The 27,626-nt window shown below is 38.6% G+C and overlaps 2 protein-coding genes across 5 annotated transcripts in view; both read left to right on the top strand.

The window, feature by feature from the left end:
- Nucleotides 1-387: 387 nt before the first annotated feature.
- Nucleotides 388-5,109, top strand: LOC103034936 (bone morphogenetic protein 7). The gene is made up of 4 exons (XM_007255168.4): nt 388-765; nt 2,196-2,835; nt 3,699-3,785; nt 3,895-5,109. The coding sequence occupies exons 1-4, from the start codon at nt 486-488 to the stop codon at nt 4,028-4,030; spliced, it is 1,143 nt and encodes a 380-aa protein (XP_007255230.4). The 5' UTR covers nt 388-485; the 3' UTR covers nt 4,031-5,109.
- Nucleotides 5,110-5,798: 689 nt separating this feature from the next.
- tspan5a (tetraspanin 5a) overlaps nt 5,799-27,626 on the top strand; it is a 33,739-nt gene continuing 11,911 nt past the window's right edge. For 3 of the 4 annotated variants that reach the window (XR_002651040.2, XR_007440415.1, XR_007440414.1), the window contains exons 1-6: nt 5,799-6,244; nt 17,288-17,338; nt 19,059-19,205; nt 20,189-20,359; nt 24,616-24,741; nt 27,236-27,283. Coding sequence is in view for 1 of the 4 variants with exons in the window: in XM_007239791.4 (XP_007239853.1) it covers nt 6,161-6,244; nt 17,288-17,338; nt 19,059-19,205; nt 20,189-20,359; nt 24,616-24,741; nt 27,236-27,283 (627 nt within the window). In the remaining 3 variants the exon portion in view is untranslated. The remainder of the gene's footprint in view (nt 6,245-17,287; nt 17,339-19,058; nt 19,206-20,188; nt 20,360-24,615; nt 24,742-27,235; nt 27,284-27,626) is intronic. The other variant, XM_007239791.4, reaches the window with a different exon arrangement.

Here is a 27,626-nt window from a genome sequence, read left to right as displayed (position 1 = left end):
TATTTTTTATGTATTTTATAAACCAAACGTTTACCCTATATAAGATTAAACTGACATTTCACTAAGAACAGCCTTCTCCCATGCCAAAGTATCTCTACTCCTCACCAAGTGGAAAGAAAGAAGGGCATGCGATTAAAAGTGTAAGAGTTGAAAAGAGCCCTTGATTCCACAAAGTGAAAAGCAATCATCCTTCAAACCAAAACAAGGCCCTGGGCTTTGCTCTGCTGCCAGGAACAGCGAGGGCACAATGCCTGTCAAATGGACTGTGACATTCCAGGGGTTTTGTGTGTGAACCGTAATTACTTTCTCTCCAGGTTTTGGCTGTGGGCTCCACAGGCTGTGAATCCTTCCCACCCACACATCCATCCTCCCTCCCCAATTAGCAAGTGCACTTCTCCTGTACTTGTTCCCTCAACTTTGTTGTGAGGTGCAGTCAAAGAACCATCTCCTTCTATTGATCTCTCCTCTCCTCCCTGTTTTTGAGCATGGAGTTCAGAAGATGTGCGAGTTCTGGTTTGTGTGTGATGCTGACCCTGGCTTTGGTCAGGGCTTTGATGTTAGAAGAGGATCTTGAGGAGGGTGTAGAGAATAAAGAACTGAGTAAGGCCATTTTGGAGATGCTACACATCAATAAGCTCTCGGTACCTCACCAGGCCAAGCCACACCCGTACATGAAGCAGGTTTACCAGCTACTGGACACGCAGGAGACGAGGCAGAAGAGTGATGCAGACGGGATGCTGGTGCAGAGTTTCCGCAGCATCCAAGGTAAGAGTCACCTGATACCTATTACAACCTCAGATGAAGCTCATAATGCATAGCAGTGGGCCTGCACATTTAAGTGGTAGTTAGTGGTTTACTAACTACCTTGGAATAGTCTTAGGGTAAACACTAAGATGTGCAAAACCGTGGGAAACTCTGGTGTATAGTCTAACTCTGAATTTGAAATCACTTGACATATTAATATTGATCATATATATGAAATATTTCTATATACTCGTTATATACCCTACCGGTCAAAGGTTTCAGAACACCACCTTTTTAGTTGTCCAGTAGCAGTACTGTATGGGCCAGACTTTTTTATTTTCTCATCTTAGCAATTACTATTAACAATATTACCGCAGTTCACCTTTCAGACGTCTAATTCTTCTCCTCACTGCTAAAACTGAGACTTCCAAGACTGAGAGTTAGTTAAAGGTTGCCATGTGGGTCAGACAGACCTGTTAATTTACCAGTTTCTAAAAGTCTTTTGAAGGTGAAGTACTTACCACTATCTGCCTTCCTCTTCAATTACTCTAAAGGGAAGACGTATACATTTCGTAGTTAAAACATTATTGTTCCTGTATCTCTTTCTAGTTTTAGAGTGTTCTAAAAAAAAACTTTTGACCGGTAGTGTATATATTTATGTTTATAACAATACTACAATTTTAAGATATTAAGATTGTGGAACTAGTATTAAATAACTACAGAAAGCTCAGTGTATTACTATCAAATTGTACCTGATTTCTTTTGGATATTTATTTTACTTTTCATACTTGAATCTCTTTTATAATCAGCTAGGTTTACCAAGTTTCCAAATTATTTATTTTCTATAAATTATGTAGAGCATGAAGCTGTACAAAACCAGCACATTGGAATATGTTTATAACTGCAACCAGAGATAGAATTCAGAACGGTGTCTTTCTTGAGAAATATATTCTTAATTTTTTTTTTTCATTAAATTCTTTACAATTTTTTTCCTGATTTTTCTTATTTACTTTTAACTTAAGAGAAATTCTAAGAACAGTCAGTATAATAAAAAAAAATATTCTAAAATATTTTCCAAAACTTCACCTCACACTCACCCACTAAAACAATCAATTTAAATTCAAGTTAAGATAAATAATGTCTAATTGAAATATATTACTGTGTGAAGATGATTATGAAAGTACTGTTGGTGTCTATATAAGAAGAAAAAAAAATTTCTGGCTCTTGTTTTCTGATGTTTGAACGATTAGTTTTTCTTTCATGTTGCTCCTCACTGCACTTTAAATTTCACTGAATATTGGAAAATTAAATGTTATTATTTTGCCTTGTTTATGTCAAGCTATGCAATACAATCTAAACAATACAAAACTATATGGCCCCATGTTTTAAAACACAGCAGTAATCTATCCTGAAATGCTTAATATAGACTTAATATAACATTTTATAATCAGGTACAAAATATAACACTCCTGGATGGATCTGGTTCAACGTGTCCCACCTGAGGCCCTCCATGGCCGTGGCTGAGCTCGTGCTGCTGAGGAAGACCCTGCACCCCGAGCCGCTGACCGTCACAGTAGCTGTACACAGTCTGTCACCTGGAGCCGGGAACCTGAGCATCAGCGGCCCCCTGGCCGAGCAGCTGCTGACCCTGGACCAGCTCCCCTCCTCAGGCTACGACGTGTTTAACGTAACGGCAGCTCTGACTCAGCAGCGCCGCCTGCCGGACGCTCTGGGCTTCCAGCTGCGCTTTGGGGATGAGAGCGGGAGCCTGGTGCTGCACGAGGCCCTCACTCAGAGCCTCTACTGCCTGAACGGCAGCTCCCTCAGCCAGCCGCTGCTGGTGGCCTACAGGGTCAAGCCCGTGGAGCTGCACGAGGGGGCTCACCGGGCCTCAGGACAGAGCTCCGAGCGCGGAGTGAGGCAGCACTGCAGGGCAGACACTCCGTACCTGAAACGGAGGACACAGTCCAGACAGCAGAGGAGAAATACCAACACTGCATGCAGACTTTCTGTACACCACGTAGATGTTCACAAGAGTGATCTGGCTCAGTGGATTCTGCAGCCGGCCTGGTTCAACATTAGCTTCTGCAGGTATGGAATTTTAGTGTACGTTTTTTGCACATCTGTTTCACATCTGGTTAAGACACATTTTAGTGCAGTGATTCCCAAAGTCAGCACTGGGGGACATCACTCTCTGACAGTTTAGTGTTTACTTTTAAAAACATAGAAAATATCACTTTTTCTTATATACCAACAATGTAAAAATTAAAAAGTGGAAAAAACTCAAAAGGGCAATTTACTGCACTAGAAACCATCTCAAACTTTTCTTTCAAAACAAAGTTTTGAAGAAACCCACCACCAGTTGTGCCAAATAGAAATCTTTTGTTGAGATAGTACCTTTTTTCGTATATATTTATGAAAACTAATATTATTCTAAAATGATACTAATATTAAGCCTTACAAGTTAAAAAATCACTTCATGATTTAGTTGGCCTAATTTAAGCTCTTTTAAATGTGCATTGTAAGTTTTGCTGACTATCCTTACACCCAGGTAGTGAGTGAGAGATGGGAGGACACGCCCAATTTGTAAAAAAGACCCATTGGGAATGGTGTTTTAGTCAGACAACCTTTTAACAAGAAACTAAAGGTTAAATAAGGCATTAAGTTTACGATGCAATTCAGTGTTTTTTTGTTAAGCTGACGTGAAAATTACATTAAGGAGAACAATTATAACTTTTGTTTTTTACAGTCAATATTAAACTGGTTCATTATTGGCCAGTTTAGACACTGATCTGAAATTTACATTTTAAACTACTAAGCTTTAAATATGGTCACACTACTAAAACATTCTACTGGCCTACAGGACAAAATACAAAAAACATCACACACAGAACAAATGCACAAATTTCCATCTGATAACTGTTTCTCCTCTGTATCTTTTCTGTCATTTACAGAGGTATGTGCATAAAAGAGAAATCTGAGCTCTCTGTGGATGAACTGAAGCAGTATGAAAGGCACTGGGAAAATATCACAATCCAAAGGTAGCTCATTTAAACATGTTTTTCTGTTATAATTTGTTATGGTTTTGAACTGTAGTAAAAAACAAGTTTCTCAGGTTCTAAATGTTTGTAACTTTGCACTTCTTTACAGCTTACACTGCATTCCACAGGAGCTGTCCCCCCTCAGAGTGATGTATCGAAGCCCCACAAGTGACATTATGATAAAGGAGATTAAAGACATCAGGGCAGAGAGATGTGTCTGCCCACCAAGGCTGAATAACAAGTGAACTGAAGCACAGATACCTGCTAAAATACAAAGTCATAGAATAGTGTGTATTTTATTAGAATAATATAAGCCAATGTAGGGAGAGTGCCACATGAACCATGGCAGTGATAGATTTATAATGTATGAATTTATAATAATGTAAGTTATCTAATTCTGTGGGTTGTTTGTGTAATACACATATCATCAATAATAAGTATGATGGCCCAGCTTAATGTGTGTTGTGTTTGCCCTGTTTAAATCACCAGATTTAACCTATGCAGTAAATAAATCAAGTCAAGAGGCTTGTATTGCCACAAGTTAGCTCCACAAAAACTGCATTCCTTCAGGACCATGCTGCAAAATGAAACAATACTGTACATACAATACAAACACAGCAGATGTTATACAATTAACAGATTGAGATGCAGTGCTAATACAGTACTTTCTGAATGTGTGTGGCGTGGATAATTATTTTCTCAATAATAAAATGGGAAAGTAGTAACAGAGCTGCATAAAATGTGCAATGCATGATATATCAATAGTTGAGACTGAGAAATGAAAATCGTGAACAAGTGCGACTACTGGCTTGTTTACACCAGAAGGGGGCAGAAAACTGCAAAGCAAAGAAGAATGAAAATATCCCAACTACATTTACAGTTACTTAACTTTTTTTAAAGATTCTCACAGGCATTAAAGTACGGCGAGTTAATATCACAACGATACATAAATTAAACGAGAAAGGAAAATATATAAGAGATCATTAGCTGTAAAAGGACTGAGAGTCGAATCCCAAAGTAAGTCACTCATTTTCAAACTCTGTAGGGAATTCTTGAGTAGATTCAAAAGCTTTGGACTCACAGACTTTAAAGTACGAGCGTGGAAAGTACTGAAATGGTACATAAATTAAATGACAGACGGTAACTGATAAGAGATCATTCATGTGAATCACTCCTTAGGGAATTCTAGAGTCGATTCAAAAGCTTTGAACTCAATTTTACACAGACTTATAAGTACGAGCGATTTAATACCGCAATGATATAAATATACGACAGAGGAGAACTCAAAAGAGATCATTAATTGTAAAAGTGGATGAGAGTTAGCTTTTTTTCTTTCTACATGAAGTAATCATATTTTAACAGCTTTCAGTTTCATTTTTGTTGTTCCAGTAAAATGAGTACGTTTTGTCATATGCCTATTATTCATCTTTATTAGAAACAGAAATATGTTTTTTCATTTTTGACAAAACTGTTAATAATTCAGGAATATTTCGATTTCATTTCTCTTTCACTTTTCCTTCAGTTGTTTTTCTTTTTTTCTTACTTGCTTTTTTGCTTCCATTTGCTTACTCCTGTTGATATAAACACAGTAAATAAAGCACATTCACTAGCCTTCTCAGGATTTTGCTGAATATAATAATATTTTGCTAAAGCGTAATATTATTTACACTAGAGTGGACTCTAATGTCAGTAAATGGGGGTAAGCTTAGATGCTACAATCAAAATACCCAGAGGATCGTGGAAAATACTAAAATTATAGTAAAATAAATAAAACGACAGAGGAGAACTGATAAGAGATCATAATTTCTTTATCGACTTTCTTTTTTAACCAAAATAAACAAAATCGGTGTATTTAAACGATTTGCATTATTTGAAATCATCTTCAGGAGTCGACTCCCAGGATTTCAGGATTCGAACAGTTGCTCCACTGTAGACGTTCCAAGGTCCTTTCGGGACCACCCACCGCACTTCCGCTTAGATACAGAGCAGCGATTTGATTGGCTGAGAGCGCCGTCTATCAAATCCAGCCATGTCAAGTGCAGGGAGAGAAGCGAGCTGAGGGTTAAACTAATCTCAGGAGGGAGAGAGAGGCCGTTATTTGTGTTCGCAGTGTTTTTGTCAGATATCGGGGGTTTCGTAGGAGAGACATGCTTAATTTGTGAGCGTTTTCAGGCGCTGATCTCCCCCCGCGCCGAGGATATCCTGCGCTATGTGTGTTCTGTGTGTGTGAGCCGAGCCGCCGCCGCCGATCTCCTACAGTAGGGATAACGGATCATCATCTCAGCGCTGAACCTGCTGCTGCTGCTGCTCCCCGCGGTGGATGTGACCCAGTATAGTCCGCGGCTGCGCCGAGAGACGCATGTGGAGCAGCACCAATGATGTCAGGAAAGCATTACAAGGGCCATGAAGTCAGCTGCTGCATCAAATACTTCATATTCGGATTTAACATAATCTTCTGGGTAAGAGCCGTTTCCCAGCCGGGGTGTTCTGTCGAGTTGTGCTACCCTGTCGAACCGTGCTACCCTTGTGTATGTTTACTTGTAAACATACAAAAGAAGCACTATATTAGATTATGGTCCCAGTAGAAGTCCCAGTAGATGTAGCTAGTATATTTTGATAGCATAAATCACTGTATCATGGTAAAGTTATGGCAATGAGAGGTCACCGACTTCTTTTGATTTTTTAAAATATATTTTTAAATAATAATGATTGTATGTGTTATTATTAATTTCCATTTACACTTTTGTGCAATTAAAGTGAGTCCAAGTTATTTAGTGCATAAAAATGATTCATTACAAAAAACGAGAAATAATTTGTATTTTTTTAAATTATGTATGCATGTATGTATGTATTATTAATTTCCATTTACATTAGTGTGCAATGAAAGTGAGCCCAGGTTGTTTAATGCACAGAAAACACCTACAAAACAGATTTATTATATAAAAAACACGAGAAATAGTGTAGGGCAGCGCATGCGCAGAGCCGCTAAGTAGCACATATCGATGGTTAGCAGAACTCGACAGAACACCAGCGCTCCTTTGTTCTGCTCGGGTTATGGATCTGATAATTGTGCCGCGGAGGGCCTGGAGGGGCCGGGGCTGCCGGTGTTTTTCTCGGTTTTTCTCTGGCTGGGAGGTGTTATCTTAGTTCAGAAGCAGATGTAGCGCTGCTTCAGCTCTGCGGGTCGTGGTGGAGAGCAGCTCAGGGCTCTGCTGGAGCGGTTCTTCCAGTAGTTAGTGTGTCAGTCCGTGTGAGCGCTCCTAATCCGCTTTATCTCCTCCGCTTTATCTCTGTGAGACTGAACCACTGCAGCTTCACACCAACACTAAAGCACACCGACACGAGACCGGTGTATCTGACATTACTCTTTAAATCTCATACTTTCATATTTATCACATACAAAAATGTTGATAATTATTTTAAACAAATTACTGCATGTTTAAGTTACCTTGTTACAGACAAATTAATGCAAACAAAAAAATTTTATAGCATCGCATTTATTTCAACATGGAAATATTTGCTACCTAGCTAATAACTGAAAAAAATATATTTTTTAAGATCATGTTTGTGTACACTTATTATACATCCTTATTAGATGATGTAAAAAAATTGTTTTCTATTTGCCGTAATTACATTTTACAGCAAAACTTAAACTTAAAAAAATATTGTTTTATTAAACGTTTAAACATATTAATTAGATTCATTACATGATTTTTTTTCTTTTTTTCTTTCTTTTGTTGTTTTTTGTTAAATTTTTTTTTCTGTTTTACAATTACATTTTAGAAAAAAACCCTCAAGTATATTAAAACAATAAAACATATTAATTTAACGTCTAAATTAATGTTTTTTTTTCTAATTTCTCTTTCTACATGAAGTTAATCATATTTTACCAGCTTTCAGTTTCATTTTTGCTGTTTTCCAGTAAAATAAGTAGGTTGTGTTTGATCGTTTGCCCATTATTCATCCTTATTAGAGATAGGAATATGTGTTTTTTGTTGTTTTGTTTTGTTTTTGTAATTTCAGACAAAACTCTCTTTGCTCTCAATCTTTCAGTACTCTCATTAATTCTCTACAGGAATATTTTGATTTTCTTTCCTATTCTTTCTTTCTTACTTGTGTTTCCTTTCTATTTTCCTTCATTTTTTCTTTGCTTCTGTTAATTTGTTCTAGCCTTCTCAGAATTTTCCTATGCTGGTCTGAAGCTAAAGTGTTGTAACACATTAGAGTGGACTCTAATGTCAGTAAATAGGGGTAAGGTTAGATCCCACGCTCAAACTACACAGAGGAACATAACTCAAATCAATACAGCTGTAAACTCTGTGCACAAATCATCAATGTCAGGCAGTTCACCACTTTATAAACTTGTTGATGGGCTTTCTTTGTCAGTACAGTGTGGGTTCAGCTTGTCAAGCTGCTTCTTCCGTTTGTGGGAAGCTAAACAGCTGCTGTGGGTCATTATGGAGAGCTCTCAGCGCTACTGTACAGCGTGTCCAGTATTAGTAACAGACTGTTTTATTGTAATTGCCTGTTTGCCTCAGTTATTGGCTGTGTTTTATCTCTAACAACAGATCATGATTGGCATTACGTAATCAATTAAATAATGTATTTTTTTTATGACATGATTATTATATTTTAGGTTAATTAGGTTTTGTAAGCCAGTATTGCCTTGCAGTCATATAGCAGAGAGTCTGAGCACCCTGAGCTTTCCACTCAGACTGCTGGAATAACTTTTAGTTCATTTACCTCAAGTCCCCTGCAAGCGTGTAGGAGTCATTTGTGCTGTCTCCTGTTTTTCTGAGAATGTGCAGGACTTTGCATTCCTGATGTGCTTAGTCAAACCCTTCAAATATTTAATCAGAGTGGATGATCTGGAATGTCATATTTAAAACAAAATTTTTAAGAGAAGGGAGGAACACTCCAAGAGGTGACATGTTCTTAAAGGAAAAAACAATAGAGAAACAATACAGAACGCATTTCAAAGTAGCGTATTTAACATGTTTTCCATCATAGAGAAGAACTGTCACTTCTGAGGAGCAAGCAGAATATTATAAACATCCTTCATATTATAAAAGATGTTCTTTAAAGGTTCTTAGTTAAGGTTAGTTGTTATGTATATAGAACTGTGGCAACACAAATAAGCATTTAAATGGTTTATTGTATGCTTAAAAGGTTTTTCTTTAAAGTGGAGAGCTATTTTTAGCCCAAATGTGCGATCAATGATTGGCCGATAATTCCACTGATCTTTAGCCCAAATATACAATCTATGATTGGCCTATAATTTAGCCGATCTTGAGAGCTGGTAAGGTCTTATGATGTGTATTTTTGAGTTGCAGCATTTCCTTGTAGTTCCTTGCTCAACCAGTAGAACAAGTAGTAGCAATACAGACCTAACTTACAGCTACATAAACTTGTTAAAATCAGTGAAAAAATCCTCTCTGTGTGCTAAAAGTGTTTACCATATCTAACTCCAACTCTCACATTTATAGACTTTTAACATCACTAACTAGATAACCCTCTCAAAAGTCTATTACTCAGCCCAATACAATAAGTAACAGCAGAGTGTGCAGACATCACAAACCACACTCTGAGCTCCACTAAAAAAACATGATGTATGGCAGGTCATGACAGCTTTTCCTGGTTACCTAAGCAACCCAGACACAGCTAATTATGCTGATACAAAAGCTACTGTAAACATGTAGATATCAAAGCAGCAAATTCAGTCTTCAGTTGCGAATTCGCACATTGTTAAACCAAAAAAACACAGAATTAAAACTGAAAAGAGCTGACAGGCTAAAAGACAGTGTAACAGAAACCTCATTAAAATAACCAGATTCTCTTAATACTCTGAAAGGAGTATTTTTCGCAATTACATAGTCTCACCAAATACTTATAAACTGTCACTTTAATTGTTCTTTTGTGGCATTGTGCGAATAAGCTTTTTGACCCTTTCTTTGTAGAAAAAAAAAGAAGAAAATGTAGAAATCCCTAGTTTGTTTAGTGTACGTTATCATGCATAACAACTAACGGTGTTCTAAAACACATCAGTCTGAAATCTAAATCCCCGCCTCAGGGAGCAGCTCTGCAGCGTTAAACTGAATGCTTTAAATGCATGTTTCCCCAAGAGGAACATCTGTCATCTTTTATCATTGAATTCCTATAGACGAGTGGATGGTCTTGTTACAGCAGAGCACTGTGTGCTTGTGATAATATGGCTTCGTGCTTAAAGGCCTGCTTCATTTTACTGAGTTCAACCCAAAATAAACCATACATGATGAATACTTCAACTCCATGGTGAATAATTGACAAGCTGAATGAATGCATTATGGAACATGTTTAAATAAACATTAACTGTAAAGCCATTTTCTGGCTGTTTCTGGACGTTAGCTCGGCTTGGCGCAGGCCGCTGACGGTAGTTGCTTGCATCCTGGTTTGCAGCTTGCCGAAATCATTGGAACAGTCTTGAACCGTGCCCTGGCAACAGCTGAATGAAAGCGCGCCCCATGCCCCCTTCTGCTTTGCATTACTTATGAGGCCAGAGGAGAGGAATTAAATACCCCTCAAAAGATTTGGGGTTCACTTTTGGGTCAATGGTATAATGAGCTCTAAGAGTGTAATTGCAGCGAACGGTATATTTTGTGGAGCAAACAAGGAGAAAAGTGAGGCATTCATCTATCATTGAACTGTCATAAGCAGAACTGAAGTCTTGCACTATTTTACGTGATTGTTAGGTTTGAAGGAGTTGCTGGCGAGCAGATGAAAGTGACATTCTACCCTGACTGCACACTTCGGCTCATTTCGGTGCACTTTCCGTATTCCCTGCAATTTCAGGGCGGGACTCTAACCGGAGTGTCAACCTCCACTAGCTTGTTCCTTCACTGAAAGCACTCCTTTGTTTTCTACATGATGTTTTCCTGGCAGCATGGTGCAGGCTTTCTGGGACCTTTTGTGAGGCATTGCTCATTTCCTGATGGTTGGCTGTTTTTCAACCATCAAATTGTTTTTGAATAAGGATTTTTACATAAGATTTATATAGATGGGTAGTTAGACAGCCATACAGATAGACACTCAGACAGATAGATAGACTAGTATTGATCCTGAAGGACATTGCAGACCTGAGGGAAATTACCATTATTTCCAAAGAGGCATTCTGGAAGGGTTCAGAAAGCTGCTGACGTCTCTCCGCTAGGCATTATTGCAGTGCTTTTACAGCACACTGTAATGCACAGAAGCTTTTTTATATATGGGGTATATGGGGAAGGTAGAAAATGCTTTAGGTTTCAGAAAAGGGAGCATACATTTTACGATTGTGTTATTGTGTCATTAAGGTGGAAGACGGAAAAATATCTCAATGTATAATTTGTCACTTAAGGCAAATGCAACCCCTTTATATGAGATGTATATTAGCTGGTAAGTTCATTGTGATCTTTCAATACAGTTGCCTGCAAAGATCTCTCAATCTTCAGATCTCTTAAAATTCACCCAAACAGCTTAACCAGCATCTCAGCAAAAAGCATATTTTGGCCTATTCTGGCAACTTAAATGTAGTTGATACGTGTGTATGTTCTCTTTAGACCTTTTCGAACAACCGCTTAACTCTAGAACCCAAAGACCCAAACATACTGCAGACATCATTCCAGTATTCCCACTACACTGAAATGCAAGTCTTACACCACAGTATAGTGCTGACAGGGAAAACCATACAACTTTAAGGGCAGGGCAGAAAAACACTGCCTAATAATAACATTTCTCTTATCTCACAAATAGAAGGAAGAAATAGTTTTTAAATGTCCCTGTCTAATTTAAAGGCTAAATTAAAGACCACTGTCCTCAAAAAACAAATAGCTTAGATTTATCTTTCTGTTTACATGTAAGCAAGTGTAAGCCTTTGTTGCTGAGTATTTTTTTTTTCCAATTAGTTACAATACAGGACAACCACTCGGATCAGGGATAATTAATCTTAGCTTATTATCTTATTTGTGATGTCTATAATTTTGTAGTTATGACCCCATGATCGAGCTTTAGGTGGAAATGTGTTGATTTTCCTTTTAATGTGGTTTACTGGTTTCTTTTCAGCAAGCCACCATGATGCCTCAACCAAAAAACATCTAGCTCACATGCCAAACTGTTTTTCTGTCACTGCCAGAAAAAAAGTGGTGATGTGTATGATCTCCATTGGGTATTAGAAACCAGTAGAATTATTTTTATATGTTTTTGATACTGTAGGTGAATGTGGGCGTGTTCCAAAAACTGGAAACAGAAGTCGGGGAGTTTTGAACACCTTTTTTGAGTCACTAGAACGCCCCGCCCTTTGATTTTTCTAGCCAAGAACCTGTGATTTTGTGGTGGAAAAGCACAGAACCTACTTTTTGTCTTCAAATTTCACTGTTCTGATTGCATTAAAAGTAAACATTTTTTCTTCAGATTTAATGAATGTGATATGTTTCTACACTATGACAGTTCAACCTAAAATGTATTTTCAAAAATATTTCCCAATATAACATCTTGCTTACAGTATCAGAGTATATAACATTTTTTTGTATCGCCAGTTTCTTACCAATACACAGCCTTAATGTTCTCTTGAAGCTGCCATTGCATTTCCGCAAAAGGGAGACATAATCTGGCAGAGAAGTAGAATTCGGCACAACACCTGGAAAAGCAACTGGACAAACTGACAGCATTCTACAAAACAATTATAGACACAGCCCACTTAGGTGATGATAACAGAATGTAGAAAAGTTCTTTAGTCTACTCTGTACACTACAGCGTGACACTGAAGCTAACTAGAATAATAGTATAACACCCGAACCTTGGTGCGGACTCTGGTCTGGACTTTCAGGTGTGAAAACACTCTTTGATGCTTACATCGTTACCATTCTATATTTGATTACATATTTACTGAAGAGCAGATTGCTTAGATGATATTGGACTTCTAAATTTAAGTATTTTAACTGCCTTTGTAACCCCTAGTAAATAATAAATATCTGATTGGTAACATTTCTAGCAGAAAAGTATCTGTGTCCTACAAAAACAAGGCTGGCTTTAAATAATATTTGCATACATATGTGTTTAAAAAACACTAATTAATACAAATTGTATTAATCTATGCAAGTGTTAGAAACATAAGTGATGATCATTTGATCATGATGATGATGATGATGATGATAGTGATCATAAATCTGCTCATAATAAATGCCCCCACACAGCAGTGCAAACAAAGTGGGCTAATGAGTCAAAACAAAACTGACAGCAGATTATCGGTTTATAGTTGTGTTTAAGAGGAAAGTCCTGTAAAGGTACAAAATGAATACAGCTTTCCTGAGAATATATATAGTGAAACATTTTTTAGAAGAAGTTCGTTAATCTTTTAGGGAAAGTACTGATTTCAGTACAGATGTGAAAGAGGATTTTTAGTGCAGTTCTTCTTTTCTCAGGTTGTGTTTCTATTTCAGCCCAAATGTCTGTGTTTCACATGTCTACCTTTACTGAGAAGCAAAATGTTGAGTTTGCCTATTAGACATAGTTTAAAATAAATAATTTTCACTTGACAAAGGCAGTGCAAGGCAGTGTGAGGAAGCAGGATTTGTGTAAGGTTTGAGTTGGTTCTCTCTCTGCCTCATTTAGTAGGACTGGCCTTTTGCTCCAGGGCAGAAAAGACAGGAAAGTTAATTTCTCTCATTTGATACTGAACCATATGCCAGCCAACTAGGGCATCTGAGGTCGCACAGATTTTATCATCAGGCAAAGAAAGAAACAAATCTGACAGCTTTTCAGAATTATAGCAAATCTGTAGAGATACACTCACGCATCCTACTGTCCAGAAAATGAAGTATACACAATGCAGTTAACCACATACATCTCACGCAAATCTCAAATACCAGCAATGAGGAGTTGTTGTTGTTGTGGTTCTTCCAGAGGTTCCTTCCTCTTAATCTGAGGGAGTTTTTCCTGTCTCCTTTTTCCTCGCCATTAGCTTACTCAAAAAAGAAGCAGATCCAGATCAGTGGAACTGATTGTGTGTGTGACATTTGTTGTAAAAAAACATTAAATAAATAAATTTGAATTCATAATATTTTAAATATTAATTTAAAAAATTGTCTAGTTGTGGTCTTTGGTATGAATGAATGCCATGTGAGCTGTTTTTTTTTTTTGTGTGTGTGTGTGTGTGTGAAAAAGTGCTCCGGTATTACGGTGCTTTAGTCCCGTGGAGGACTGGGGAAGAAATGATAGGATATTTTTACACTTATAACAGTCTTTGCAATGCCATATGTTACTTTACAACATGTGTAATGACTTGCTAAGTGCAGTTTAACCACTGACCTGGTCTTAGAGTCTCTGTAAAGTGCAAAATCCACTGGAGATGTAAACACACAGAGGTGGGTAGTGCAGGTCCAGAAAGTAAAAATCTTTTACTTTCTCTGTTTAACTAGTGTAAACAGAACTGTTCTAAAAATACATACCTACCTATCTCAATTGTACTTTGCTGGTGGTGTTTCATAGACAAATTCTTACCATTTGTTCCTTAGCTCTAAATTACTGGGCAAAGCATATAATACTGATGTGTTATTTGCACAATAACACAGGAATGAACTGCCATGCTGTTCCTAGCGCTGTTGGCTTCTCTCTGAGGAGACGTGCCTGGCTGCATGGCTTCAGTTCTGCCTGTAGGTGGTCTCGAGCCAAGGTGGGCGAGGCCATAAATACTACTACTACTTTTTATTTTTTTGGATATTTTCTTTTACTAGCTGCAGAAGACAATGTAATTTGAGGAAGAGTTTCATATGCAGTATGCATATACAACTCAGATAGACCTATTGTATTTCACAAAGAACCAAAAAAAGTTGATTTTAGCAGAAGGAGACCTTTAAAAGCCAAACAATTCATATTGCTGTTGCTCTGGTATTGTTTTTTTTATTTGTTTCTCACTGTGACACATTTACTTGTTCTTTGGGAATTTTTTTTAATGCTTTACTTTAAATAATTGCTAACCTGACTGCTTTTCGTGGGATTTACCCAAAAAACCCTAGGAAAATTCCCTACAAATCCAAGAAACACAGCTGTGCATGTGGAAGAGATGTGGTTGTAGTAAATCAAGTTCATTTCTGACTGAATATAAATTATAGGAAAAAAAATCATACGCTTATTACCCCCTGAGTCCTCTCTAAAGCCCAGCTTACCTTCATTCTTAAACAAAGGCCTGAAAAGGCAGCGTACCCACATTCCCATAAATAGTTAATGCACGCAGTAATGGCTGTGTGGAGTGTAGGCGTGCACCCAGGGGGCCTGCGAATGAAAAGATGACCGTTATGAGAGACAAAACCAGCCATTTAAAGTGAAACGGCTGGACAAAAAGGGGTAGCAGGGGGCATTCACAGTTGTGAACAGAATACTGGAGCATTTCCAAGTCTCTTGGCATGAGTAAAAGAGACATGATCAAACAAAAGGGTCTGTCTGCCATGAGACCACGCATGCATTTTTTTCTGAAGCAGATCTCTGTACTGATAAATCTGCTTGATAAATCTCAATGGAAACACCTTCTCTTTCTTTCTTTCTCTCTCTCTTTCTCTCTCTCTCCCCTGCTGAACATTTCTTGCTTTTACTCTATATTTCTTTCTGTCTTTCCGCTAGCACTTTATCTTTGGCAGTTTGACCAGTCAGACCAGACCTTTTTTTATGGACACTTGAAATACCAAACATCCGGCCTTCTGAGAATTGAAAGCCCTATTTCTGTTTCCCAACATGACAATGGGCATTCAGTGTGCTCTGCTAATACTGAGGGGCACTATTAAAGAAATACTTAAACAGAAAATCTATGTTAAATCTATGATTTATCACTTTCTCACATGCAGGCAATCAGCCAAAACATCTCTGATATGTGACATGTTCTTCTTTACTTGACAACAACAGATGCTAGGCTAATGTTGCCAACAAACAGGATTTGGACTATCCCCAGTCTCATATAGGTTAATACAAAATCCATATCCATATACCAATAAGCTATGTAAATGAGTACATTTTTTCTTTTAAAATAGATGTTATAAAATAGCATTGACAGAGTTTATTTAAACATTTTTACTATAATTATTTACCTAAAATAACTGCCACACCATTCAGCTGTGCAGAGAAGTTATTTTTTGTTTGTTTGTTTTTAATAATTTGTAAAAAAGAAAAAAAAATCTAAAGCTTATAAATTTTTCTGTGCAAAAAAACAACAAAGATCTGGTTGTTGTTTGGGAAGATTGTGAAGTATTTTGGGCATTTTCAGAGATTTATTGCTCTGTTTCATTTGAATGTCAGAATGAGTTTCAAGCAGGAAATTTCAACTGGAATGCCCCCAAAGAGTCAGATTTTTTACTTGGAAAGTCAGAATCAGGAGAGCTTCACTAACCTGAACTCAGAATATATGATTGCTGCACTGGACATAAAAGCAGTAGTATTAAACGGTTTTCCCCACACAAAGTTTTGTTCAATTATACAGTGGTGTGAAAGTGATTGCCCCTTTATGATTTCATATTTTTTTGCATGTTTGTCACTTTTAAAATATTCAAATCATCAAACAAATGTAAATGTTTGTCAGACAACACAAGTAAACACAAGATGCAGTTTTTAGAGATTTTCATTATTAAAGGAGAAAAAAAATCCAAGGGTTAATTGCACTGTGTGAAAAAGTGTTTGCCCCTCCATAACATAAAACATAACTTAACTGTGGTTTATCACACCAGAGTTTAATTTCTCTAGCCACACCCAGGCCAATGAATGAATCTGTTAAATTCTAATTTAAATTATGTATTTATTGCCTGGTCACATTTCCTGTATGTGTTCTTAATGTTTTTTTACTTAAAACTATTTGAATTTGCTTACAAACATTTTACAAATGGTTCTCCCAGCCAAAGAGGATCGACTTTTTGTTTCCTAAAGTTGGTAGAAATGGGAAAGTGTGAGGAATCGTCACATTAATGTTCAGGTTTTATACCTAATTTAAAGGTTCTTTTGAGATTGTGAATAGGATCAAAATACATTTATCTTCAATATTTATAATAAATATAATAAAAATATTAAACATGGTCAGGTATTGCAGGTATTGTTGATACTGCAGACATGGTTTGAGAGTTATATTCTCAGTTGATTTGGTGCTAGTTACATTCTCCACTTACTGAAACCGCTCTGAGGAGTTTCTTTGCACTGATAACATTTTTGTGTGCTGAAACTGGAGCAGTCTCACGTACCGCCTCTAAACAAGCCCAGGCCTCATGTTGACTCTCGTTCTGACGTCTCCCACAGTGAGCTAAAAGTCAGTCCACTCTCCCACTTGTTGAACTCTGCTCTTAGTTTTGTCATTTTGGTGCATTCTTTTGAAATGATTTGCTAGTGGGCTGAGGGTCAGAGTAATTTAATTTAACAGAATGTTTAGCTACATGAAAATCTGTAGATATTAGTCATCCAGTTAAAATGCATAACAGATTGAAGTGGTGAATAACTGACTGAATGTCTCTTCTGTTCTGCAGTTGTTGGGGGTGGCCTTCCTGGGTATCGGACTGTGGGCATGGAGTGAGAAGGTGAGAAGCTTTCAAAAGTTCAAAAGACAGATTTGCTGGATTAAAAATAAAATAGATTCTTAGAATTTGTCAACATCACATTCTACTATTTATTTAATCGTCAGGATGAAATATGCCAAATAAGATTTGTACACAACATTGTGAAAATTATGATTCTACACACTAGAGAATTTTCTTTATTTTGAGAATTTTAAGCACATAAAATGTTTACTGGACTGGTCTGAACATTAGTGTTAGCAGGGCCAAACCCAGTTTATAGAAAAGATACTATTTTTACATCACATCCTGTGTGCTAATTATTTTTATTTGTTCCCAGAAAACATTTAAAATTGTCCACAAATGATGAGATGTCCTCTTTAATGTCCTGATTTAATCAGTCAGATTGTAAGGAGCAGTAAAGTCACTCTTCTGAAGTACAGTGTTATATTTCAGTTTAGTTCTCCAGCAGTATTAGAGTTAGCCGCTAACCCCGCTAAGTGCTAGCTTAGCTGTATCAGACTGTATCCAACTGCTAACCCTGGTTAGCACTGCTGTAGCAGTATTAGTGTTAGCTGCTAACCACGCTAACCGCTAGCTCTTTCGCTAGCGGATAGCGGCTAATACTTCAGCTTAAGTGGAAATCTGTAATTCTAAGCTTACTGTAAATAAACGGAAGCGCTTTACTCAACCAAATAAACTTGGCGACGCCCCTGTTCCTACTACTAGTTACTAGTGTCTCATAAAAGGCTCCTTATAATTTGGTGCACCTTATGAATGAAAATAGATCAGAAAATAGACCTTCATTGATTCAGTGCACCATATAGTGAGATAATACAGTATATAAGTTTTATATAGTACAACAGTTTCAAAAATTTTGTAGCAACAAAACAAATCTGTAAAATTATGTCTATTTTGGAAACAACACTAACTTACCAGGAATCTGATTTTGCATAAAATAATAATATATCAAAATATGTAATTTAACATTAATATAATTTATTCAGAATATTAAGTGCATGTATTTAACACATACAAAAAATACCACAAAATACACTGTTTCAAGACAGAATACTGCTATTATTACAATATGGATTTTTTTATTACTGTTTTAACAATTCTATCAATATTATCGTGAATTACATGATTTGGCACACCCCTATATTGCAAAGAGAGAAATATTAGAAATGAGAAAATAGGACATTTCCTATAGTGACCACCGTACCTCAAAGGTTTAAAAGGCTACTTCTTCTTATGTCAGAAACACACTTGCAGACTTTTTCTAGTAGGCTAAAGCTGTTTGTAGGAAGTGTACCTTTGGGAGAATGTAACTGCAGCTGTGAAGATAAGTGTACCAGGCACTGAGGGCTCAGCGGATCTCACGTCTAAACTGCTCTGTGTTTAGATGGAAAGTGATTCAGTGCTGAAACACTTTTCATGTGAAACCTCTCAATCCCATCTCACTCTCTGTGAAAGCCTCTCTGGGTTACTTTACAGGGCTCTCATGCGTTCTGCCTGTGTTAAGTCTTCACTAGGGATGTGTTTTTAAAATGATCGTAGTCAACACCAACAGCGAGCACTGCAGTTTAATAGTAGTAGTTTTAATAGACAGAACAATATACAATATTGTATTAGTTATAGTGGGTATTACTGGCCTGTTTTTCTACAGATCAGAAATGTACAGATCTGTCAGCCGTGTGTAAATGATCCCACCTGCCTCTCTTTTTCTCTCATTGTCTGTCAGGGTGTGCTCTCAAACATTTCGTCCATCACTGACCTTGGTGGGTTCGACCCTGTCTGGCTCTTTCTGGTGGTGGGAGGAGTAATGTTTATACTGGGTTTTGCCGGCTGCATCGGAGCTCTGAGAGAAAACACCTTCCTGCTCAAATTTGTGAGTCCTATTGTTATTACTGCTTTACTCAAGATTCAAGATTCATGATTTTTACTTAAAAATTCATGATTTCTAAGTAACGTTTTCACTCACAAAGTACAGGTATATATTTCAGTAAAAATTTGTTGCAAGTTCCTACTAGTATGCAGACAACAAAATTCACAACAAAGTAGAATAGTAAGATAGAATAGAAATATACAGATAATTATACAGTACACAGTATAACTTACACTATAGACATATAGACATATGGTATTGCACAGATATACATTAAATATAACTGAGTAGATAAATATTCAATGCTATATACATGTGCAATGCTATATACATCTGCTAGGCAGCTTCTGTTAAAAAAAAAATCTAATTCTCTCATGATACAATAAACACTTATTTACTCTACTGTATGGTAGCATTTAGGGGCTTTTTTATATTTTGGAAACTACAGTTTTACTAAACAATATAATGTGAGAGAATAAATCTACCACAATGCTGAAGTGCAGAATATTCTGTGCATTCAAATATCTGCCAAAAAACTATATTTCAGATTTTAAGGCGCACTAAAAATCCTTTAATTCTCCCTAAAATTGACAGTGCACGTCCTATGTATAAATTCTAGTAGCAGTAAAGCCACTCCGCGAAAGTTTCTCCAGCACTAAGCATCATTAGCATAAGCCACTAACCGCAGCACTAGCTCTTTTGCCGTTTAGAGGTGAATATTATCGCCCTGCAGCCTGCATGTTTACCGTGTTAAAACAAGCTATTTGGGACGAACCACTAGCTGATAAGGCCCTGGTTTACCGGAACACTCAGGGTTCCTCAGTCCATCAGAAAATAGACTTCTTGATAGTGTGCCTAATAATCCAGTGCACATTTAAAATAAACTTAAAGCTTCACAGTAAATATCACAGTAAAATATTTTTAAGTGTACTTTTACAATAAAATACTATTGATGTGTGATTGCTGTTTCCTCCTGTTTCTTCTAGTTCTCTGTGTTTCTGGGGATTATATTCTTCCTGGAGCTGACAGCAGGAGTTCTTGCCTTCGTTTTTAAAGACTGGATCAAAGACCAGCTCAACTTCTTCATCAACAACAACATCAGAGCCTACAGAGACGACATCGACCTCCAGAACCTTATTGACTTCACTCAGGAATATGTAAGAGAGACAGAACTGGTTGCCAAACACACACGTTATTAAGTGTCAAGGATGTAGATGAAAAAAGCGGAAAAAAAGAAAGAGATATAGAGACGCACAGAGGACAACTATCTCTGTATCCATCAGGAAAAGGGATCAAGCCAGTTCCCATAACAACCAGATATGATTGTAAAGACCTATGCTGAAACCCTGTCCAGTTTCAGCAGTTTCTTGAAATTTGAGTTATTTAAAAAAGAAAATCTAAAGATTTCATTAATACCTTTTATTACTGACTTTCATAACTGGAGATAATTAAAACTCAAATAAATGCATTTATTGTGTAATTTAAAGGTGTTTTATGTTAGAACATTTGAGACCAAAAAAAATGCCAGATGTGAACTAGATTGCAGTTCCTACAGAAACTGCGAGTGTGATTGCAGTGCTGGCTGGTATCTGCTATGGTGTTGCTAGGTGGTTGCTAAGGTGTTTCTAGGTGGTTGCTAAGGTGTTGCTATGGTATCCGGGGTGGTTGCTAAGGTGTTGCTAGGTGGTTGCTAGGTGGTTGCTAGGTGGTTGCTAGGCGGTTGCTAAGGTGTTGCTATGGTATCCGGGGTGGTTGCTAAGGTGTTGCTAGGTGGTTGCTAGGTGGTTGCTAAGGTGTTGCTAGGCGGTTGCTAAGGTGTTGCTAGGCGGTTGCTAAGGTGTTGCTATGGTATTTGGGGTGGTTGCTAAGGTGTTGCTAGGTGGTTGCTAGGTGGTTGCTAAGGTGTTGCTAGGCGGTTGCTAAGGTGTTGCTATGGTATCCGGGGTGGTTGCTAAGGTGTTGCTAGGTGGTTGCTAGGTGGTTGCTAGGGTGTTGCTAGGCGGTTGCTAAGGTGTTGCTATGGTATCTTGGGTAGTTGCTAAGGTGTTGCTAGGTGGTTGCTAGGTGGTTGCTAGGGTGTTGCTAGGCGGTTGCTAAGGTGTTGCTATGGTATCCGGGGTGGTTGCTAAGGTGTTGCTAGGTGGTTGCTAGGTGGTTGCTAGGGTGTTGCTAGGCGGTTGCTAAGGTGTTGCTATGGTATCCGGGGTGGTTGCTAAGGTGTTGCTAGGTGGTTGCTAGGTGGTTGCTAAGGTGTTGCTAGGCGGTTGCTAAGGTGTTGCTATGGTATCCGGGGTGGTTGCTAAGGTGTTGCTAGGTGGTTGCTAGGTGGTTGCTAAGGTGTTGCTAGGCGGTTGCTAAGGTGTTGCTATGGTATCCGGGGTGGTTGCTAAGGTGTTGCTAGGTGGTTGCTAGGTGGTTGCTAGGTGGTTGCTAGGCGGTTGCTAAGGTGTTGCTATGGTATCCGGGGTGGTTGCTAAGGTGTTGCTAGGTGGTTGCTAGGTGGTTGCTAAGGTGTTGCTAGGCGGTTGCTAAGGTGTTGCTAGGCGGTTGCTAAGGTGTTGCTATGGTATTTGGGGTGGTTGCTAAGGTGTTGCTAGGTGGTTGCTAGGTGGTTGCTAAGGTGTTGCTAGGCGGTTGCTAAGGTGTTGCTATGGTATCCGGGGTGGTTGCTAAGGTGTTGCTAGGTGGTTGCTAGGTGGTTGCTAGGGTGTTGCTAGGCGGTTGCTAAGGTGTTGCTATGGTATCTTGGGTAGTTGCTAAGGTGTTGCTAGGTGGTTGCTAGGTGGTTGCTAGGGTGTTGCTAGGCGGTTGCTAAGGTGTTGCTATGGTATCCGGGGTGGTTGCTAAGGTGTTGCTAGGTGGTTGCTAGGTGGTTGCTAGGGTGTTGCTAGGCGGTTGCTAAGGTGTTGCTATGGTATCCGGGGTGGTTGCTAAGGTGTTGCTAGGTGGTTGCTAGGTGGTTGCTAAGGTGTTGCTAGGCGGTTGCTAAGGTGTTGCTATGGTATCCGGGGTGGTTGCTAAGGTGTTGCTAGGTGGTTGCTAGGTGGTTGCTAAGGTGTTGCTATGGTATCCGGGGTGGTTGCTAAGGTGTTGCTAGGTGGTTGCTAGGTGGTTGCTAAGGTGTTGCTAGGCGGTTGCTAAGGTGTTGCTATGGTATCCGGGGTGGTTGCTAAGGTGTTGCTAGGTGGTTGCTAGGTGGTTGCTAAGGTGTTGCTATGGTATCCGGGGTGGTTGCTAAGGTGTTGCTAGGTGGTTACTAGGTGGTTGCTAAGGTGTTGCTAGGCGGTTGCTAAGGTGTTGCTATGGTATCCGGGGTGGTTGCTAAGGTGTTGCTAGGTGGTTGCTAGGTGGTTGCTAAGGTGTTGCCAGGCGGTTGCTAAGGTGTTGCTATGGTATCCGGGGTGGTTGCTAAGGTGTTGCTAGGTGGTTGCTAGGTGGTTGCTAGGGTGTTGCTAGGCGGTTGCTAAGGTGTTGCTATGGTATCCGGGATGGTTGCTAAGGTGTTGCTAGGTGGTTGCTAGGTGGTTGCTAGGGTGTTGCTAGGCGGTTGCTAAGGTGTTGCTATGGTATCCGGGGTGGTTGCTATGGTGTTTCTAGGTGGTTGCTAGGTGATTTATATGCATAAATTAGATTAAATGGTGTTTGCACGTTGCTACGCAACGTGCAAATACATCAATCAGCTATGCACGCTAGGTTGCTCTGGCCGTTCGGGGGTGTCCAAACTTTTGACCCGTGGCTCCATTACACACAGTACTGGGGGGCCGGGGTGTCCAAACTTTTGACCCGTGGCTCCATTACACACAGTACTGGGGGGCCGGGGTGTCCAAACTTTTGACCTAATGCTGTTTTATCCCATAGCTGCTCCATTACACACAGTACTGGAGTTCTAGCTACCTGTCCTTCGATCTAGCTGCCGTCCTCCGATTGGCCCCATTCATTCCAATGGGGCCACTTCGTACGACAATCGTACGAAATCCGTACGTCGTAACTTTTCGTAACGCATATTTTCGGAAAGAGCTCAATAAGTTCTACAGGTCCTCAATTGGTTTCATCTTCGTATTTCAAAAATTGCGACGTCCACGGGCGTGCAAAGTTCTGCCCATTCATTTTCAATGGGCAAAAAAACGCGTACTTACGAAGTTTTTACGAAAAACGTAAGTCCGATCGGAAAGCTGTATACAAGCCCACCATTCCCGATATGGACGCACGTTTTCTCTTTTGGACGAAGTCGATATTTCGAAAACTGCGGCACTAGTTAACCGGACAAAAAACAGGTGGAATAATAATAATAATAATAATAATAAGAAGAAGAAGAAGAATAAGACTTAAGAAGAACAATACTGTGATTGCATTACTGCAATCACACTAATTAACAAGCCCATTTACATTTTGCTTTTATGGAAAAAAAGAAGCATACTGCAGCTTTGATTTATGGTTAATATAATATGATGAACTTTCGGTGATGGCTCTGTTGATGCTACAAACAGCTGCTCAGTCTGTATGTTATTACTGCAGTTTTGTGTCAATATTTAGAAATCCTTACTGTAAGAAGTAACAGCAGCAGTAAAGCTGCAGAGTCAAAGGAAGCTCCCCTTAATGTGGAGATCTGTGCAAGCGCAGAAGCCATGACAAGCTGTAAAATCATGTTTTTTGTGCATTGTGGCGTCCAAGGCTACAGTCTGTTGTACAAACTGTTATCAGATTTGATCAGTGTTTGGAAATGTCTTCTTGAAATGCTAATTTGATCTTCAGTTTTTAGAATTTCAGTCTTTTCCCCACTCAGAGAGATAGTTTTGCATGAGTGGAGAGAACGGCCTGACAATGTTGCAAAATATAGCCACAAGGTGAAGTGACTTGCCAATAAGGACTTTAATGATGTGTACACTTTAGACTGTTGGTATTCTGTCTTACTGTGCAAGTGTAACACATACGGCCACTTCATTCAAAAACAGATTGGTGCGCAAAAATGTTTGAACCCCAGCTGACAGTTTGCAGCTATATGAGCAATCTGACAGAAGTGGAGTTTTTCAGCTCTGTTTGGGGCCTCTGTGTCTCGCTGCGGTTGCCAGATCTGCTCCCGGCAGATGACTCTTCCAGGATGAATTAAATTAGATATTGGAGTTCAGCAGAGCTCGTCACCCACTTGCCGCTACTGTGACCCTGCCTGCCAAAAGTGATAAGGCACTGTGTGTAAGCATAGGCTACGACGATGAGCTTACACAGGAAGAGATTTGGGTTAACTGACATCCTTTAGAAGTGCATTACTGACTTCTACAACTGAATTATGAACTGCTGATTTGCTGTAAAAGGGATTAGTTAAAGAGTTACCTGTTCTCTATCTTGATACATTTTCATTCATCCTAATATTGCTCAGATATTGTACATCAGAATCTGAGTGCTGTTGTCTCTACAGTGGGAGTGCTGTGGAGCGTTTGGAGCCGATGACTGGAACCTCAACATCTACTTTAACTGTACAGACAGCAACCCCAGCAGAGAGAAGTGCGGGGTGCCCTTCTCCTGCTGCACCAAGGACCCAGCGGTAAGAGAGAGTTTCACTGATGCAGATAGTTTGAGTATGTGTACAAATATGGTTAAATGGCATCAGACTACATGTTTGTAATAGTGTAAAGGAATCTTGAGGATATTATGGGAAGGTTACTCTAAGTATGCATTTCAGTACAAACTACTGAGTATCTTTATCAGTGTAATACACATGATTACAATATTAAAATACATTTTTCCTGTTTTTTAAAACAAAGACGAGGACAACTAATTTTAACAAATTTGAAGTCCTTATAAACAAGGCTAACCAGTAGCTAAACTTTTTGTATATGTCATTTTATGGATAAAATATTAACCCAGTTAGATAAGCAGATTGATCAAGAAACAAATATTCTTGATGCAGTCACTATTATGAAATAAGACATCAAATGTATTTCTCAATTTTTTTTTGTCCAAAGTCCTTAACTGCATCATTCCAAAAATCATTAGAATGGATGCAATTAAAGATTGAATAAAAAATAAGCTGGGAGACACTGGCGCTGGTAAAGATAGTCGAGTGTAAAGGCCTGACTGATTCCTTACAGTATTGTGTAATTGTGTGGGACAAAATAAACTGGATACTATTCAAAGCCTTAATTCAAAGCCCTAATCTTTTATATTCTATGTTCTCCTAACAGTTGAATAAGTCAGAGGCCTCTGTAAAATCTCAGTGATCTTAAAAAAAGAAAATGGTATACATGTTATTTCTTTGTTTATCCATATACTTATAAGAGGTTTTATGCAGTTACTGGAAATCATTTTTTCCGAGCTATGCAGTTACTGTTATTATTTTTTAAGATTTTTTTTTTTAGCATATTCTGGAAATTGTATGCATGCTAACAGTATAGCAATGTGCATACTTCTTTTTAAAGTGTACGTAAACTAAAAATAGTATTATAACACTGTTCATACTACTACATGAGCACAGTGGGCTCTTATCTCCCGACACTGCGTTCCGCTCCATGAACATTCAGTCTCCAGAAAGACATAACATCATATCAAACAATCTCCCGTGCCTGTTCACAGTCACAGCTAAAGAGATTACGTATTTAAATCATGTACATATAAAATATTCAACTAAATTTAATAACAAAAATGGGATTCATTTTATATATTTATATACTTCCTTTAAGTCAACACACTTCTTACAGCTTGAACAGAAGATGCAGACAGAAGTGATGTAGACAGAATTGCACTTTGAAACGCAAAGAGACTGCAGCTATACATAATAAAAAATACTCACAATAAACAAGTGCTGCAGAGTCAGAGGATGGCGCCTGAGGCAAAGAGCATCGATTAGGGCATGCTGTGATTTATCAACCTTTCATAAATCATCATCTGAAGGCAGTAAACCGTTTGACTGCAGGCTTTCTTCCTCCTATGCGTAGTTAAATTACAGCAGCAGTCAGACAATAGAGATGGGCACCATGTGGAGAGATATTACTGCTCTGATTGGAAAAGCTCCAGGCAAGGTCGGAATGGAAAGGCTATGCAGCATCAAATCTGATTGTGTCCTCATACATGATACAGCCTGTGACTGAATTGGAGTATACACAAAACTTGTGTATACTTAAGATACGTCGCATCACGCAAGTCATACTTGTGTAAAATCCTGCAATATTATATTGCTGCAACAGTCCACATGCTTTTTTTACTTTCACTGATAGTCCTGTCTCTCAGCTTTTCAACAAATGCATTTTTACAGGGTGATTTGTATTCATGGCAGTGGAGCGGAAGGAAAGTTACATTTTCTGACTGTAGTGTGAGCCTACAGGGGTTGGAAAATGAAACTAAAACACCTTTTTTTGTGTGGGAGGTTTTATGGCTAAATTGGACCAGACTTATGGCCAATCTTCATTAATTGCACATTGCACCAGTAAGAGCAGAGTGTGAAGGTTCAATTAGCAGGGTAAGAGCACAGTTTTGCTAAAAATATTGCAATGCACACAACATTATGGGTGACATACCAGAGTTCAAAAGAGGACAAATTGTTGGTGCACATCTTGCTGGAGCATCTGTGACCAAGACAGCAATTCTTTGCGATGTATCAAGAGCCACGGTATCCAGGGTAATGTCAGCATACCACCAAGAAGGACCAACCACATCCAACAGGATTAACTGTGGATGCTGTAAGAGGAAGCTGTCTGAAAGGGATGTTCGGGTGCTAACCCGGATTGTATCCAAAAAACATAAAACCATGGCTGCCCAAATCACGGCAGAATCAAGGGTGCACCTGAACTCTCCTGTTTCCACCAGAAGATCATGACAGCTGATGTTCTCTAAGGCTTTTTCATGATCTTTACAGTTGCTATCAAAGTTATGTTACTGGGCAGAGCATAGATATGTCTATTGTTCAATTCAGAATACATTTTTCCTTCCTGAATCTTATCTGTCCTATCCACACCGCCTGCCCAGAAACAAAACGCCTCTGTCCACTTTCTCCCCGGCTATTCGGAAGAAGGACTATTAATAGTCTGCTTCCTGTTTTTTAGGAGGACGTAATCAACACGCAGTGCGGATATGATGTCCGGGCTAAATCGGTATGTTGACCTCTTGTTCTCGCCTTGCTTCTCTCAAATGTCATTTTCAGAGAGGTGACATTATCAACCTCTGACAGACAGCAGTTATTCTGCACGTAGTGTTTCTCTCAGTAATGGCAGATTATGAAACTGCAGTAGAACTGTATCACCGCTGTTCAACAAAAAACTTGTTTCTGCATTTGTCTGCTTTTTTTAACATAACAGGAATATGGCAGCTATTTACATTGTGTCAATTTTTCATGGTGACTGGACAAATAGAAAGATTCTGGAATACCTGCAATCATGTAACACTTTTAGTAAAGGAACATTTTAAGGATTATATTTTCTGTAGTAACTCATAACA

This window comes from Astyanax mexicanus, chromosome 8 (genome assembly GCF_023375975.1).
Source record: "Astyanax mexicanus isolate ESR-SI-001 chromosome 8, AstMex3_surface, whole genome shotgun sequence".
NCBI classification, from domain to species: domain Eukaryota; kingdom Metazoa; phylum Chordata; class Actinopteri; order Characiformes; family Acestrorhamphidae; genus Astyanax; species Astyanax mexicanus.
This window is presented reverse-complemented; position numbering and strand designations above follow the sequence as displayed.

Coding starts and splice junctions, on each gene's coding strand:
- LOC103034936 (XM_007255168.4), top strand. CDS start 486: ATGGAGTTCAGAAGATGTGCGAGTTCTGGTTTGTGTGTGATGCTGACC. Junction 766..2,195: donor GAGTTTCCGCAGCATCCAAG/GTAAGAGTCACC, acceptor TTTTATAATCAG/GTACAAAATATAACACTCCT. Junction 3,786..3,894: donor GAAAATATCACAATCCAAAG/GTAGCTCATTTA, acceptor ACTTCTTTACAG/CTTACACTGCATTCCACAGG.